The sequence below is a fragment of the Equus asinus genome, chromosome 24, assembly GCF_041296235.1.
Source record: "Equus asinus isolate D_3611 breed Donkey chromosome 24, EquAss-T2T_v2, whole genome shotgun sequence".
NCBI lineage: Eukaryota > Metazoa > Chordata > Mammalia > Perissodactyla > Equidae > Equus > Equus asinus.
In genome coordinates this window covers 54663959-54682123 of record NC_091813.1, presented here as the reverse complement: position 1 = coordinate 54682123, position 18165 = coordinate 54663959, and the positions used below count along the sequence as shown (strand labels likewise).

At 34.5% G+C, this 18165-nt stretch overlaps 1 protein-coding gene across 9 annotated transcripts in view; it reads left to right on the top strand.

The window, feature by feature from the left end:
* Positions 1-18165, top strand: part of TBC1D32 (TBC1 domain family member 32) — a 178783-nt gene that overhangs the window by 149680 nt on the left and 10938 nt on the right. For 5 of the 9 annotated variants that reach the window (XR_006519202.2, XM_044757205.2, XM_044757204.2 and 2 more), the window contains 4 exons: positions 345-460; positions 1247-1401; positions 6339-6479; positions 17881-18069. Coding sequence is in view for 6 of the 9 variants with exons in the window: in XM_044757205.2 (XP_044613140.1) it covers positions 345-460; positions 1247-1401; positions 6339-6479; positions 17881-18069 (601 nt within the window). In the remaining 3 variants the exon portion in view is untranslated. Of the gene's footprint in view, positions 1-344; positions 461-1246; positions 1402-2242; positions 2489-6338; positions 6480-13931; positions 13996-17880; positions 18071-18165 lie in introns of those variants that run through there. The other 4 variants (XM_070496577.1, XR_011497821.1, XM_070496578.1 and 1 more) reach the window with 4 other exon arrangements.

Below are 18165 nucleotides of genomic sequence, written 5' to 3'. Positions count from 1 at the left end.
ACATTCTGTGTTTTAGGTTAGGTTGAGGAAATATGCTTATATCTACTGCTTGTCTGTGGTAGTTACATTTGGTTCTCTCATTACTGTTTCATTTCCTTTAAAGTAATCAGTATTTACCAGATGAATACTGCTAATCCAAATGTGTCCTCATTACCAGGAATATATGTTGAGTGTTAATCTTTCCTCAGTGCTCTGAGTTGCATAGTTATGCTAAAAGTAGAAATTTGGAAACTCAGCACCTTGGGATCTCAAAGAGGACCGCACTTTGATGGATTTCAAAAACTGAATTTGCAAGCAAGGCCTGACGTTTTCCATTTTGTACATTTCGTGGGGTTTTAATGTAGGTATGGCAAGTTCCTTAACCTGTTAAAAGACAGTGCGGAGAATGATCTCACCTTGGTGTTAAAGCACTGTGAGAGATTCCTGAAACAGCAGCAGGCGCCCGTAAGGTCTTCTCTTCATATCCTTTTTGAGTGGATTCATGGTAGTGGACCTTTCTTCATGTATCTTTAATAATTCTTTGATGGGGTACTTTAACACATTTGTAGTAAAATAATATTTTAACCTATATTAGTGATTTATTTGTTATATCTTTATAGTATTTTATTCTGTATTTTAAAAATGCCTTTTATTAAACTGAATAGTAGTTCAGTCTGATTCACTGAATCTTAAACTGAATAAAGTTATTACAATATATTTTCAGACATTGAAAGTTTTAAAAATAGGTTTGTGAATCTAGAATAAGAATATTCTAGATTTAATGACTCTAGAATAAGAATAAAATATCTATTTTATTTGAATTTGTTATCTTTCAGAAACAGGGTTTAACTTGTAGACAAAAAAGTCTACAAACCATTTGCATTACTGAATTCTAAGAATGTGTGGACTTTTCTACTTGTTTATGCTAGTAATTTAGCAGATAACCTGAACTAGAGAAAGGATGGTACTGTTGTGTTAATGACTTGAACAGATGTGTTTCCACAAGGCAGATAGTTTTTCCTCCAGTTCGTAATGCCTTTGGCCTTCACTGGACATGGAAGCAAATAGTACATTAAAATAGTTACTGTGTAGGTAAGTTTTTTATTAGTAAAGTTTACATCAGCTTGTAAATTGGTTGAAGACAAAACGAGAAGTATCATTAATATCTCTTTCCTGATAGAGATCCTGGGAATGAATATTTGTGGAGTTCTTATATTTCATCTTGTGAGACAAAGTATTGTAAAAGTTCCTTAACTGTGGTTTTCAGGCTGCCTGCAGGGGACTTACGCTGGCCATGACTGGTTTGTGTCTTCTTTGTTCATGATAATGTTGGGAAACAAGGAGAAAACATTCCGATTTCTTCAGCAGTTCTCCAGGCTTCTGACCTCTGCTTTCCTTTGGTTGCCAAGACTACATATTTCTGTAAGACATTTTAGTCTGTTTTTAAAGGAATGTTTTAAATGTTAAGGCACATCCTATTTAAATTCATTGGCATCTTATTATTTTGTTTGTAGGGACTCTGTAATCATTTATGTTCATTTTCTAACCTGAATGCTTTTTGACTAATTCTCTTTGAAGATATAGATTAGACATTTTCTCAAATGCTCGGTGTCCTACCTAATAATGGTAACTGAATGAAAGATTAATAAAACTTATATTTTAAACTTGTCATTTAGTAAACTATAAAATTATCTATGTAAAAAGAGAACTATAGAATGGATATTTTTAATTGTTGCTTTGTTAGAAGCTCTGGTTAAATTACAGTTAAGAAAATAACTTATTAAGCTGAATTGTAACCATATTCTATAGAGGAAAAAAACACTCATTTCATAAATATTTTGGAAATCTATGATTTTTTCTTTGGAAGATTGGCACCTAAACTAACAACTGTTGCCAATCTTTTTTTTTTTTCCCTGCTTTTATCTCCCCAAATCTTCCTGGATCATAGTTGTACATCTTAGTTGCAGGTCCTTCTGGTTGTGGCATATGGGACACTGCCTCAATGTTGCCTGACGAGCGGTGCTATGTCCGCGCCCAGGATTCGAATAGGTGAAACCCTGGGCAGCTGAAGCGGAGTGCACGAACTTAACCACTCGGCCTGGGGCCGGCCCCTATGATAAGCTTTGATTAAGGTTTTATAGCATATTTTAAAAGATTTTACTTGTCGCATGAGATCTTAGAGTTTAGTTTAGAGGTAATTGTATCCCTCAATATATTAATGTTTCTTTATTTTGTTTTACTTATTTATTTACTGCCATTTAAGATGTCTATCTTGGGGAAACTAGGGCCGGCTTGGTGGCGCAGTGGTTAACTTCGCATGTTCTGCCTCAGCAGCCCAGGGTTCATGGATTCAGATCCCAGGTACGGTAGTACGCACTGCTTGGCACATCATGCTGTGGCAGGCATCCCACATATAAAGTAGAGGAAGATGGGCACAGATGTTAGCTCAGGGCCAGTCTTCCTCAGCAAAAAGAGGAGAAATTGGCTGCAGATGTTAGCTCAGGGCTAATCTTCCTCAAAAAAAAAAAAAAAATTAGATTCTCTGCATTCTTAAAAATGTTGTAAGCACATTGCATCAAAAAATTTTAAACATTGGCCTCAGATAATCAATACAGGAAATAATGAAACGTTAAACTGAAGTTCTCAAAATTTTGTAAACTATGACTATCTACTCAAGTGAGAGAAAATTAATTTGAAAAATGTATCCTCTGAAGCCTTTTAGACCAGAAGAACCCTTTAATATATTGATTTAATTGTTTCCCATTATTGTTCTTAAGAAAAAAATCTTTCTAAATGATAAAACAATCATTCTTTATGGAATTTTATCAAGAATCAGAGTTTGGCTAATTGTTAACATCAAAGCTGTTACCAAAAAGATAGTTTAAGAAAGATCAAAAAAGCAGTTCTTTCGATGTAGAAATACCGAATCTCAAATAATAATTATAATGAAAGTAACAACCATATATATGCCTTGTCTGTTAATAAAAACATATGAAAAAGGAGAACAAATTAAATTGAAATAAAAACTGAAGTATTTTACATTCGCATACAAACAAACTCCATTAATGATAAATCAGGCCGAAGTAATACTCAAATGTACTGGGGTAGTTCAACAGGAAGGTCATGGGATATGTACCTTCTATATATATACGTGTGTGTGCACAGATACACCTGTATGTACACGTATATACACATATACATGTACACACACGTATATATATACGCACACACACACACTCCTCTTTTACTCATAAAATAATTGTGACTTAATACAGAGAGGCTAGAGTTAAAAACTCTGAGAGCACTTGAATGTAGGTTTGGATTTGCGCTTCTCCCCATCAGTATGTCACTTGAATGTACGTTTGGATTTGCGCTTCTCCCCATCAGTATGTCACTTGAATGTACGTTTGGATTTGCGCTTCTCCCCATCAGGTCACGGCAAACTTGTTACGCCGCTTGCCAGGCATCAGCAATAGGAAGTCACGTGCCCAGTCACTTGCAGGAAAGAGGACTAGTGTCAAAACCCCTTCCTTTTCTTACTGTTACTTTAAATCTTATTCATATTTGAAGATTCCATTTTCCCATGTGTTTTCTTTTTTCCTAAGAGGAGAAAGACTTATGTATGTAGAGTTATGGAATCAGAGTTTTATAAAATATCTCCAGAGTTTTCTCTCCACCCTTCTGCATGGTGCACGTGCTGCACGATTCGTTGCAGCATCAGCCGTAAAGCATGGCCGTGCTCTGCCCGCGGGTCCTTAGAGTGGAGGACTGCATGGGGCTGGATTGGATCAGTTTGGATTGGTTTGGACAGTTTTTCTTTCTAACAGTATTTCTATTGAATTTCCATCTAGCAACATGGAACGAATTTTTCTTAGTATCAGGAATAAAATGACTCATTAGAATTATTTCCCCTATAGTGGAAGAAAAACACTAAAAAACTGCTTACTATGTTTTGTTTTAAGCACATATCTTTCATTTTTAATCACTAAAGTAAAATACTCTAGAGTGTTATTTTATAAAGTTATTTCTTCATGTTATGCCACTTTCTAGTGTATCTCAGGCCAAAACTTTTTACTGATAATGTTTTTCGCAATTTTAGCATAGATTATGTATTAGTCGATGTGGCACTTACATAATATATTAAATGCTGTTATCCTACATGTGTCCTGCTTAATGCTACATTGTGCGTTTTATTTAGAATTACCTTTATTAAGAGTTACCGTGCTTTCAGAGAGTTGTGACTAAGCAAAATACATCAAAACAGTAAAAGTATAACAAACATAATTTAAAATTTGTTTCAGAACATTCTTTGTTGTATTCATGTGGCTCAGAGCTGTCACTGTCGATCTGGTTTTATGAACACTATTTACTGTAAATTAGAGTTATGAAATGGCAATTAATAGACCATTAATAAAACTTTTATTATGAGTTTACTATGATCACAATGTGCAATCATTAGTATCTTCTTGTCGTTCAGTCAGTAATTTGTTGAGTAGCTGCTCTGTGCAAGACTTGGTGCTGAGAGCTGTGTTGGTTACCAAAAAGTATAGCGTGATTTCTTCCAATAGAGTATAAGCTATAACAGTGGAAGAACTCTTGCCTTACCTTTGGGAATCCATTACATAGTAATGGCTTTTTTTCTTTGAGAATGTAATTGATTAGTCTATTGTCTCTATGTCTTAACAAACCCACTCTAAATATGTTGTTTTCAAAGCAACATAGAAAAGATACTGTATACGAATTATTTCCTATACATACAATTCTTATACTAGTATACATATATTCAGACAACTATTACCTGAGTTTGCATTGAAAATTAAAATATTATGTAGGTATAAGTTGATTTTTTTGCTTTTATATATGTTTATTAGATTCATTAATTCTACTCTGCAAATGGTCGTTAGTGAAACACATTGTATATTTCACAAAAGAAGAGAAAGGATACTAATTCTTACTCAGTTCATACTATTATTTTTAACTACTCTAAAGAAAGGTTTTTTTTTCCTTTTGTCCTAGACATCTATCTAAAGTTGACTGCAAGATGTCCATGTAGTATGCTATGTGTGTCTTCAGTCATCAGTATATAGAATTAATGGTTTTTTTGTGTATTCTGAGTTATCCCCTGAGAACCTATCATAAAGTATATATTCCTACAAATATACATTTGTGATGATGAATGATAAAACAGAAAAACCACTGATAAATCAACTCACTGATTTCAGAAATTTTGGTATATAACTCAAACCTAAATCCTTGAAAGCAGCTAAGCAATAAAGTTTGAAAGAAATCCTCCTTATTTTAACTCTTATGTAATTGTTATATGTGAGGTTGATTTGTTTTAAAATTATTAACTTTCTTTTATTAAAAAGATTTGAAAATAAGAGTTGCCCAGAAAAGGTAAGAGCATAAAATGCCTTTCTGGAAGTTTCTTAATGTATTCTTCAGATCTGAGTATCAATTTTTATTATAAGTCTATAGGATATGATTGCTAGTCTTACAGTTTTTCTTAACACAAAATTCTGTCTTCTACTTTATTGTTTGTTAAAAAAAAAGTTACTGTGGTTTGAAGGTGGCTTTTCAGGAACACTCCTTAAAATGCCACAGAGCATCGTAACGGTGAACTGTGCCTAAGAGCAAAATTGAGAAAATGGCCAACTTTATGAATAAATTGCTGAAAAATGCAAGGTTATAAATATATGTGGATATGTATCTCCACATAGATAATACATAAATAGACATATAAATACAAATTATATATATAAATAAAATAGTTGGCCTGAGAACTTTGGGAATGCGTTATGCATTTGGCCCCAGTTTTAGAGATTAATTTCTTATGGAGCTCCCAGTTTCGGTTATTAATATCTCAAGTTCAGGTTTGGGTTAACATTACTTAGAAAAAAGGAATGAGGCAAATATTTCTAAGAGCTGACAAACGAAAACTTTTTTATGTTATAGAATCCTTGGCCAAAGCCCAGGATAGTAAGCATATTGAAATACCTTTAGTATTAAAATGTAAAGCATTTACTACTCATGTAGTCACTCATACATTTATTTATTCTTTCGTGCAACATCCATCCCCATCGTTCCATAAGGGATTGAAGTTGCCAAAATTATAAAGTGTTAACTTTATTCCTCTGTCTTGGAAGATATATCATACTGCCTTCATTGAGATTTATGCTTTCTACAGTGTTAAACATTCTGACTTTTTAATTTACATAATTATAATATTTGCAGTAACTTGTTATGCCACCACATTAATTTTGAAGTAGCAATTCAAAGCAAAAGATTTTGATAAGTTTGTTTGATTATTTTAAATTAGCTGCATATTCATTAATTCTCAGTTTCTCTCCTTTATGCAGAGGTACCTACCTAATGAGACTATAAAATCTGGCATCCATCCGATATATTTTTGCAGCACTCACTACATTGAAATGCTACTGAAGGCGGAGGTACCCCTTGTGTTTTCAGCTTTTCACATGTCTGGTTTTGCACCATCACAAGTAAGTTGTAAGGGAGTAGTATTTCTTCAACTCTCAGATCTCAGTGTCTTTAAAGAAAATTATGTTCTCATCAAATTTAGGAAATACATTTAAATTAATCATTTTTGTAAGTATTCATACCTTTGTGTTTAAATCTCTAAATTGGCTTTTTTCCCCCTAGGTCTGTTATAATATATAGGTTTATTTTATAGTTGATCCCTGGCATTCACAGATTTTGAGTTCAATTTCAGCTGTTCAAGGGCAAAAACATTCTGAAAGTCTATGCCTTGTAGGCTTTTTAATGATGATAATACCTGCTTCATAAGGCTAATGTAAAGATCAACTGAGGTAGCTGAGGGCTAGTTCTTATCCACCTTGGGTGTCTGGATGTGAGATACTGTGTCTCATCTAACAAGAAAGCCCAGCTCTCTGTTTCTGATGTGGGGGTCTGGGAAGCTTCAAGGATTTTTCTGGGCCTGGAATTGTGCCTATGGTCACATGCAGTAGCCACAGATGTCCCCCTCTGGTGCATACCCAGTCCTTCATTGGTGGAGTGTGGATTGTTTCTTCACTGTGTTATAATCAGGCTAAAATTAATATTTTAGAACTTAAAGCTTTTTGTGTTTTTAAAATTAAATCTTTAGGTAAGAGTCCCAGAAGGTGGACATACTTAATCAAAAGATATGAGCACTGTTAAGACTCTTGATGTGTGTTATCAAAGCACTTTGATTTCATTCTTCTAACAGAAATGAAGAGAGCATCTTTTCTTCAAGACTGGGTATTTGGTTTTTTTCAAAACGAATCTCTAAATTAATAGGTGAAAATGGTTTCTCTTTTAAAAACTTTGTGGCTTTTTTTAACATTAACAAAGTTGATTATAATTTCCTAGCTTTGTTAACAAGTTGAATTTTCTTGTTAATTGCCCAACTGTCTTCGTGTGTTTCTTATTGATTTGTACATATTCTTTAAAATAACCCCCACTATACAAATCTCTTCAATTCCTGAGTTATGTATTTTATTTATTTACTATTGTAATTTAGTGACTATTTATTGATTCATTATTGTATTTTTATTTTACTGTTGTATTTTACTTATTGTAACTTTATATGGTGTCTTAATGTTAAGTAAGAGTTAAGCCTATCATTTACTTCCTAAATCCCCCCTAAAAAAGTTAATTTAGCTATTTCTACCTGTTGGTGCCTTTATGTGTACATTAAGGTAATTTTGCCTGATTCAAATTGGGCATTTTTGTATCTGGATGAAGTTTATATTTCCATTATGTTAAACTGTAAATTACTTTGAGAAAAATTGTCCTTACTGAACTCAGCCTTCCCATCTAGGAACATAGTAGTTTTTCCATTTATTTCTCTGTATTATATTTTACTAAAGTCTTAGTTTTTTTCCAGATAGGTATGGTACATTTCACATTCCAGATATTTCTAATTGGTGTAGCTTGAGATCTCTTTTTCAATTTTATGTTCTCTGGTTACTGTTAATAATTAGTAAAGTCATTAGCTTTTTATATTCATTTGGTTATACATTTTTCCCGGATAAGTGTTAATTTTTTTCTTCCAACTTTCTAACATACTTTATTTCTGCTTCATTTATTTAATTAAATTATTTAATTTTTCCAGAAAAATCCTTACTTGTTTTAGACTTGAATTATAGGGAATTAATCCAGCATTTCACCATTAGGTGGTGACTACTTACTAGAGAGAATTATTCCGTCATGTTATAGGAGAATCCTTCTAGACTGTGTAAAGTATTGAATTTTGTTTTCTTTCTTTTAATCAAATGAGAAGGTTGAATTTTGTCAAGTTGCTTTATGGTTAAGATTTTCTTGATCTTGGGGCTTATTTGACCTGTTTATGTGACATTGATAGATTTCTTTTTTTTTTTTTTTTTTTTTGCCTAATCACCCCTTTCATCCTCCTCCCTCCCCGCTTCCCCTCTGGTAACCACCAATCCGATCTCTGTTTCTATGTATGTGTTGGTCGTTCTTTTTATCTTCTACTTATGAGTGAGATCATATGGTATTTGACTTTCTCTCTCTGACTTATTTCACTTAGCATGATTCCCTCAAGGTCCATCCATGTTGTCACGAATGCCCAGATTTCATCATTTCTGTGGCTGAGTAGTATTCCATTGTGTATAGATACCACATCTTCTTTATCCATTCATTCCTTGATGGGCACCTAGGTTGCTTCCCAGTCTTGGTTATTGTGAATAATGCTGCAGTGAACATAGGGGTGCATGTATTTTTATGCATTCATGTTTTTTTGTTCTTTGGGTAAATACCCAGCAGTGGAATAGCTGGATCATATGGTAGTTCTATTTTTAATGTTTTGAGGAAACTCCATACGGTTTCCATAGTGGCTGTACCAGTTTGCACTCACACCAGCAGTGTATGAGAGTTCCCTTGTCTCCACATCCTCTTCAACACTTGTTGTTTCCTGTTTTGTTAATTATAGCCATTCTGACCTGAGTGAGGTAATATCTCATTTGATTTGCATTTCCCTGATAGCTAATGATGTTGAACATCCTTTCATATGCCTGTTGGCCATCCGTATATCTTCTTTGGAGAAATGTCTGTTAGATCTTTTGCCCATTTTTTAATTGGGTTGTTAATTGTTTTGTTGTTGAGATGTTTGAGTTCTTTGTATATTTTGCATATTAACCCCTTATCAGATATATGGTTTGCAAATATCTTCTCCCAATTGTTAGGTTGTGTTTTTGTTTTGTTGATGGTTTCCTTTGCTGTGCAGAAGCTTTTTAGTTTGATGTAGTCCCATTTGTGTATTTTTTCTATTGTTTCCCTTGCCTGGTCAGATGTGGTACTTGAAAATCTGCCACTAAGACCCATGTCAGAGAGCATAATGCCTATGTTTTCTTCTAGAAGTTTAATGGTTTAAGGTCTTACATTCAAGTCTTTAATCCATTTTGAGTTAGTTTTTGTATATGCTGTGAGATAATGGTCTGCTTTCATTCTTTTGCATGTGGTTGTACAGTTTTCCCAACACCGTTTATTGAAGAGACTCTCCTTTCTCTATTGTATGTTCTTGGCTCCCTTGTCGAATATTAGCTGTCCATAGATGTGTGGCTTTAATTCTGGGCTCTTGCTTCTGTTCCATTGATCTGTGTGTCTATTTTTGTGCCAGTACTATGCTGTTTTGGTTACTGTGACTTTGTAGTATATTTTGAAACCAGGGAGTGTGATATCTCCAGCTTTGTTCTTTTATCTCAGGATTCCTCTGGCTATCCATGGTCTTTTGTTGTTCCATATAAACTTTAGGATTCTTTGTTCGATTTCTGTAAAAAGTGTTGTTGGAACTTTGATAAGGATTGCATTGAATCTGTAGATTTTTTTAAGAAGTATGAACATTTTAACTATGTTAATTCTTCCAATCCAAGAGCATGGAATATCTTTCCATTTCTTTGTGTCTTCAGTTTCTTTCAACAGTGTTTTTTAGTTTGCAGTGTACAGATCTTTCACTTCTTTGGTCAAGTTTATTTCTAGGTACTTTTGTTGTTTTTGTTGCAGTTGTAAATAGGATTGTATTCTTAATTTCTCTTTCTGCTACTTTGTTATTAGTGTATAGAAATACAACTGATTTTTGTATGTTGATTTTGTATCCAGCAACTTGACTGTATTCATTTATTATTTCTAAAAGTTTTTAGTGGATTCTTTAGGTTTTCTATATATAAAATCATGTCATCTGCAAATAGTGACAGTTTCACTTCTTCCTTTCTGATGGATTTGTCCTACTGGAAATCTTTTCCTCTTAATTAGACTATAGTTCGACTTATTTTGAAGAGTCCTTATGTCGTTTACTGCATTTACTTGCACCAGGTTAGTCCACCTGTTAAGTTTTAAATTTTCTGAAGTTAATAAGAAGTCTAGACATAGCAAGAAATTGTATGTAGTGGGAAGAAATGCTCTTCCCTGGCTAATTCTAGCTCTTACTATGTATTTACCTCAAACACTTTTGGGAATTTTGAATCACAAATGTTTAATTCTGGTTAGAAGTAGTTACTTAAATATTTACTAAAGGCTCAATAATCCATTCTTTCCATTATTCTAAAAATCCAAGCCAGGGAGCAGAATGTTCCTGAGAATTCTTTTTTGCCATTCTAAGCTTGATTAATACAATGTATTTTGTCTAATACCTCCAATCATTTATTGGTTCCTAACATATATCCTTTAATTTAAAAATGGACTACCGAGGACTGTAGGAAAAACTTGCACTACTTCATGCCCCACTGTATCAATTTTGTATCTTTTTATCATTTTTGCATCCCTTTATCAATTTGATATATCTTTATCAATTTGAAACTGCATACATATAACAGATTTATCTAATAAAAACCACTGCAATATCTCTGAGCAGTAATTTATTATGTTTCTTAAATTGTGCAATACGAAAATACCTTTTAATGGCTCCCTATGTGAACTAATCATTTTGTGCCTTTAGAAATGTATATCATTGCTTGGTTGATGTTATTTGCCATTTTATTGCTAATTATAAAATATGGAAACAAATCTTAAGTAACTAAGTAGGTATATGTGGTTAGGTCATTATTTGGATACAAATTTTGTATTTCAAAGCTTATTCATTTTGACCTAATTAGGAACAGTGCTTTTTGAAGTTGTGTAGTTATAGATGCTAAGGGATTGGTTGATTAATGAAGGATTTGTGGGTAGGTTGCTAAATAAAATACACAGATCTCTAGAGTAAAAATAAGCTCGACTAGAATAAAAAAATTACTGTAGTTAGAAATATATATTTCTTGATTAGAAAGAGTAACTGAGATTGGAAAGAAAAGAGAAATTCAAATATGCTTTCGTCTTTCTTTTTAAATGAACAGAAAATCAAATGTTCTAATTAGCTTTTTGACAAGTTTTACCCTTTGTTAAAAAACTTTCCTTATTGTATTTTATTAACTTTCCTGGCTTAAGAAGTGCTGTGTATCTTTAGTGATTTATCTCTTGTAATTCCTTGGGGTCATCCTTCTGCATATCATTGATGATTATATAGTACTGTGTCGGCAAGTGAGCTAACGTGGGTAATCCTCCGAATGTACTCTGGAAAAACCTCTTGGTTTTTCTAATTTGTCGTTTTCTCCCCCCACCGTGAAGGTAGGATTAGAGAAAATGATTTTATCATCTCGTATTTCTTGACACAGTGCTTTTTGAAACACACAAATGCAAGGGAGAATGTCACGACTAGAAATGCCCCTTGTTTAGAGTCAGATCCATAAACGTGTATTTCCCAGGCTTTCCCTCTCCTCATGTGACTAATGTTGCTGCTTGAAATGATGCCTTCTCCTTCCCTGTGCCCCATCTTTGCTTGTCATATACTTATCCTTGAATATCTGTCCAAGTGGAAACTTGTTGGATCATCTGCAAGTACATGATACTGTTTCTATACCACTCTTCTAGTAGGAATCTATATCCTGCTTTGTGGAATAGTTACTAAGTGTCCTTTACCTCCCTCTTACTAGTTAAATTTCCTTCAAGGTATCTATGCTTAACTTATCTTCCAGTCCTTTGAATGTCTGACATATTATCTTGCCTAGAAGTGCAACAAAAATACCTTTTATTTATAGCCACTCTTTGCAGGCTAAGAAGTGTTTCCATATCTTATTTCATTTGAAATTTTAACTTCTTCATGTGACAGATGGAGAAATTCAGGGTCAGTGAAGTGAATTGACTTGCGTAGAGCACCCTCATGGCAAGGACTTCACTGGAACCACATCTTTCAATTTTGAAATTAGTCTTCTTTCTTTCTTTACTAATAGTCTTTCTCTGTTGAGAGCAAATAAAATAAGGCCAGAAGAGTGGTTAAAAATAGTGTCTTTGAGTGACAAAACTTGATCATATAGATCATACCTATTTCAGCTTAATCAGGTATCCATAAGTAATTGTTCTAACTAAGCTTTTTTTTTAACTTAATTCTTATGGAATTCTTTGAAAATTGCTTTTTAAATCTAGATGCAAGTGGGAATAATTTACCTCAGATAAAATTATTATGTTTATCTGTGTTGCATCTCAATACCCTTTGGCATAAGCTTAAGTATGGTTGAAGAGCAAAATTTCCTAGGGAGGCAATGATACATTTTGATGCATATTGTGCAAGTGATTTTCCTTCCTTGGAAGCCTTAAAAGCCATTTAAATGCTTTAAAGTATAATTAGGCCTAAGGAACTGGTTGTTTAACTATAAAAACAAATGTAATTGGTTTCACTTTCTTTGTAAACCATTTCATAAACATCTAATATTTTTTTCAATGATTATAAGGACTCAATTGCTTGGTTTTGAAAATATAGTACATTTTGAGACTTATAGGAGGAAATTTCTAGCAAAATCAAACATACGTTGCATCCAGCAATCTCATTTATAGGAATCTATCCCAGAGATATACTGTGACAAAAATTTGAAAATACATACACACATGTATGTTTTTATAGCATTGTTTATACTATCAGAAGACTAGAAACCATGCAAGTGTCTGTGACTAGGGGCTTGGTTGAATTAATTATGGTTTATCCACAGTGGAGTACTACGCACTTGTAAAAATGAGTGAGAAATATCTCTGTATGTTGCTGTGGAATGATATATGGGATCTTTTGTTAAGTGAGAATAAGGTGGGACAAAAGAGTGTTTAGTATGTCGCCATTTATTTAAGAAAGGGTAGGGATACAAATAGGTGTACAAATGTGCTTATGTTAAAAACATGAAAGACGGGGCCGGCCCAGTGGCACAGCGGTTAAGTTCTCACGTTCTGCTTTGGTGGCCTGGGATTTGCCAGTTTGGGTCCTGGGTGCGGACCCATGCACTGTTTGTCAAGCCATGCTGTGGCAGGCGTTCTACATGTAAAAAGTAGAGGAAGATGGGCACAGATGTTAGTTAGCTCAGGACCACTCTTCTTGAGCAAAAAGAGGAGGATTGGTGGCAGATGTTAGCTCAGGGCTAATCTTCCTGAAAAAAAAAAAAAAAAGAAAGAACCATATTTTTTAAAGGATTGTTTTTAAGGATAAGGAAGAAATGAGTTGAAGAGCCAGGGAACCCACTTTGCTTTGCAGTTTTACTTTAGAATCGTTTCACTATTTTATATAGTATAAATAATCAACTAAATAAATAAATTCTGTTTCTAAGAATATAAAGTCAAACTGAATCAAATGAACCTACTGGTACCCGAGTGGTGGTATAACCTCAGGAGAAGCATTTTAAAACACAGTGTTTGACTATGTGTCTAGCAATATGTCATCTAAAGACAAAAACAACAACAAAAATAATACTGTTTCAAGTAATCATATTGCTTGTGGTAGTGTTGGTATTATTCTGAGATTATTTTTGTCTTATGTGACAAATGAAATGAAAACTTATGTTGATGCCATTGATAACTGAGCTTTTCAGTGTTTTAAAATACAGATAAAATTTAGAGCAACTTATTTTTTCTTGAAAATTTGAAAGAGAGGAAACCTGTAGAGGAAAATGGACTCAAGACATATGAATCAATCAAAATTTTGAAGCTCTGGTGGGTCTGGTTCATGTACTATTTTCTTCCTTTTATATATATACTGGAAAATTCCATAATAAAAAATGTTGAGGAAAAAAGTTCATGTCTGTTTGGACACATGCTGTTTCCTTTGTCTCGTCGGAATCGCAGACTGTCAGCTGATTTGCAGACCCTTTCATTTTATAAAGTTAGACAAGTTATTAGCTCAAGGATTAAAAACTGCGACTCATAGTTCAGCATTTTTGCACGGGAATAGTGTTTTAGAATTCTATTGCGATTTAGTAATCCTGAAGTATCTTGCACATATAATAAGAGGAGATATCATTTCTGCCAAGTGAGAGGGTCATATATTTAAAAAGTGTAATTCACCCCTTTAAGTGTAAGTGCCACTAGAGCAGGGACTAAATGTCTTTCGTTCACTTAAAAACTATAATGCTTGTTGTATATTGGGTACTCGATATATATTTGTTAAATGAATAATAAACATTCGTATCTTTGTTATAGAATAACATTTATGTGGCACTTTATGTGTTTTCAAAGTGTCTTCAGTTCTGTCTCACTTTCTGTCTCCTAAATTTCGCATGTGTGGAAAAGACAGGTATTATCTCCATTTAATGGAGGAACCATAGACAGTGTACAGAAAACAATGCTTGAATGTATGTAAATGCCAGAAAATTGCAACTCATTTGAAACTATGTATAATAAAGAACTAATTGTAAATTCTAGGGTGACTTTCTTTGACCGATATGGTTAAAGCTGGAAGGATAAATAAGTACCTCCCTACATACATTTTAACTTCACATGTATCTCTGAACCATATAAAGTTGCTAGGTTTAAAGGTCAAAATGAGTCAGTGATCAGCAGTTTCACACAGTTCAGCCTATAGAACCGTAAGGCCAACTAGAAAGAAGATGGACAGAAGCTGTGACCCTTCCTCCTTGTCCACTTGCCACTCGTCCCTGAAACTGACAAGTGAATGGGAGCTGCTTTCTCTGGCTGCAGGGGTCATTGTATTAACTTCCATTCTTCAGTTATTTCTTCTTCACTCATCCAGAGACTCTCATTTTCATTAACACGGCCTGGCCATAAGTTGATTGGCATTAATTGCTGTAGCAAAGAACAGAGAAAGAGAACCCTGGCAGCAGTGCATTAAGGGAATTAAAAGTACTGCTTCCAGTCAAAACGCTACTGACTGCTTCAAGCTGTCTAATCGAGTAGGAGCAGGATGGATCTTCTCCCTGGTCCAGTGGAACCACACTATGTGGGTATTTGGTGGACAATGGAAGTTTGATAATGAACTCTGTATGCCAACCTATCCTCCAGGTCGAGGTCTGGGAGAAGAATCCTATTAGTGCCAAGTGAATAGTAAAGTTGAGACAAAGAAATTAAATATATCCTGCCTGTGGACAATTATTAGACATTCAGCGATATATTCTAATTCAATACTGTTAACTCAGAGTCTCTGAAAAGATTTTGGAGCATAATAGAAGGGTAACATAGTATTTGTAAAGGAAGATCTTATACCTGGGAACAGAATTCTAATAAAAAACAGAAGAAAATATAATTGGCATTATCAATAAGAAAATAGAAAATATGACCAGAAAATGAGATGAAAAGATATACCCATAATGGCTGAAATCAAAAGGTTAGTGGTTAGCGTGAGGAATAATATATGGAAAACAAAAATTCAATGATGCCATCTGGAATGGGCTCAATTGTGTTCCCCCAAAATTAGTATGTTGAAATCCTAACCCCCAGTATCTCAGAATGTGACTGTTTGGAAATAGGATCTTTAAAGGGGTGATTAAGTTAAAATGAGGTCCTTAGGATGGGCCCTAATCCAATATGACTGATGTCCATATAAGTAGAAGAAATTTGGACACAGACATGTACAGAGGGAAGGTGATGTGAAGACTTAGGGAAAAGACTGCCATCTACAAAATTATGAAAAGATAGATTTCTGTTAAGTAACCCAGTTTGTGGTACCTTGTTACTGCAGCCCTAGCAAATGAATATGCCATGTGAAAGGCAGTTAAAAGCAGAATCAGCATCCCAAAAAATTGAATCAGGAATTTAAAATCCAATTTTAGAAACTACTCAAGAATATATGTATTTTTTTCGTTTCTCTCTCTCTCTCTCTGTCTCTTTTTTTTTTTGGTGAGGAAGATTGGCCCTCAGCTAGCATCTGTGCCAATGCTAATCTTCTTCTATTTTGTATCTGGGACACTGCCGCAGCATGGCTTGACAAGTCATGTGGTAGGTCCACATCCGAGATCCAAACCCACGAACCCTGGGCTTCCAAAGCGGAGCGTGCAAACTTAACCACTATGCCCCCAGGCCGGCCCCTATCATTTTGTCCTTTTAAAAATATATTCTTGGGGCCAGCCTGGTGGCATAGTGGTTAAGGTTGTACACTCCACTTCCACGGCCTGGTGTTGACTGGTTTGGATCCCGGAAGTGGACCTAGCCCACTCATCAATCCACACTATGGCGGCATCCAACATAAAATAGAGGGAGATTGGCACAGATGTTAGCTCAGCGACAATCTTCCTCACCAAAAAATAAAAATAAAAGGACAAAACGATAGAGCAAAAAAGGAAAATTTGTGTATCTGTGTCTTCTTTCACAAACTGAGATAAGCCACCATATCTATTCCCATGACCACCTCTCCACCTCTACAAAACATAAAACTGTAGGGTAAGAGAGGTTCAATAAAGGAAATCTTTCGTCAGTGGTAGTTTGTAAATCAAAAGGGGATTAAAATTTTGGAAAGTAATTAATTTTCTTAGTTTCCTAGGACTGCAGTATCAAAGTACTATGAACTAGACTGCTTAAAACAAAAGTTTATTGTCTCATAATTGTGGAGGCAGGAAGTCCAGAATCAAAGTGTTGGCAAGCCTCTGTTACCTCCGAAGGCACTGGGGAAAGAGCTATTTGCTGCCCCTTTACTAGCTTTTAGTGGCCTTTGAGGGGTGTTGGCTTGTACTTGCATCACTCCAATCCTCCATTCTCCAAGTGTGACTTGTCACCGTTTTCCCTCTATACGTGTCTGCCTCTGTGTCCAAATTTCATCTTTTTATAATGACACCAGTCAGGTTGGAATAAGGCTCACCCTAATGACCTCATTTTAACTTGATTACCTCTGTAAACACCCTATTTCCAAATAACGTCATATTCACTGGTCTGGGGGTTAGGACTTGGACATATTTTTTGGAGGGAGACAGAATTCCACCAATAACATTAATGTACCAAAGTGTTAACAGTGTCAAGCTCTGTGTCATTGTTACTATTCTTTTCTTAAACTTTTCTTTTTTTTCCGCAATGGGCATGTATTGCTTTTATATTCTGAACAAATGTTATTCAAAAAGTAAGATAAATGATCTTTCAAAAGTCTCATTTTTGAATTATTCTGTACATTAGCTTCCAGTTTTTATATTATATAATTCTATTTGGTTTAAATTGTTTTCTGATTCCATTTGCATTAATGTAACATTTAGCAATCTGTCATCTGCATAATTATGCATCTGTGATTATAGGTAAGATAGAAAAAACTTCCATCTTTGAATTAAAATAGTCTCTTAGCATTTGTTATCTGTAAAGAGCAGACTGATGTCATGGGTAAAAGGAGGACAATGTGAATAAAGAAGGCATTTGCAATAGATCTGTGAGCCATGGGAACACCATCAGTTACCCTGAAGTCCTGAGTCCCGAGGCCATGAAAGTTTTCTCTGGCATTAAGCAAATAGGTGAAGCATCCTTGTTAGGCTCATGTACAGAATGTCTGTTTTCATTCAATGCTAGTAAGCTCTTCATTGGTTTTGTGTGAGTTATTGGTGACTGCTTTTTAAGAGTCAAATATGGTTTTATAAGCTTTCTAATGAACTGACTCTTTTTTTTCCTTAGATTTGCCTGCAATGGATAACTCAGTGTTTTTGGAACTATTTGGATTGGATAGAAATCTGCCATTATATTACTACTTGTGTTTTCCTTGGTCCTGATTATCAAGTATATATCTGTATAGCTATATTCAAACATCTACAACAAGACATTCTACAGCACACTCAGATTCAAGATCTGCAGGTGTTCCTAAAGGTGAGTATTTTTATATCGGGCGGGGGAAGTGTTTGTTAAGATTTAATAGCTAACTGTAATGGAGTGCTTAATGTCAGATACTCTTCTAGACACTCA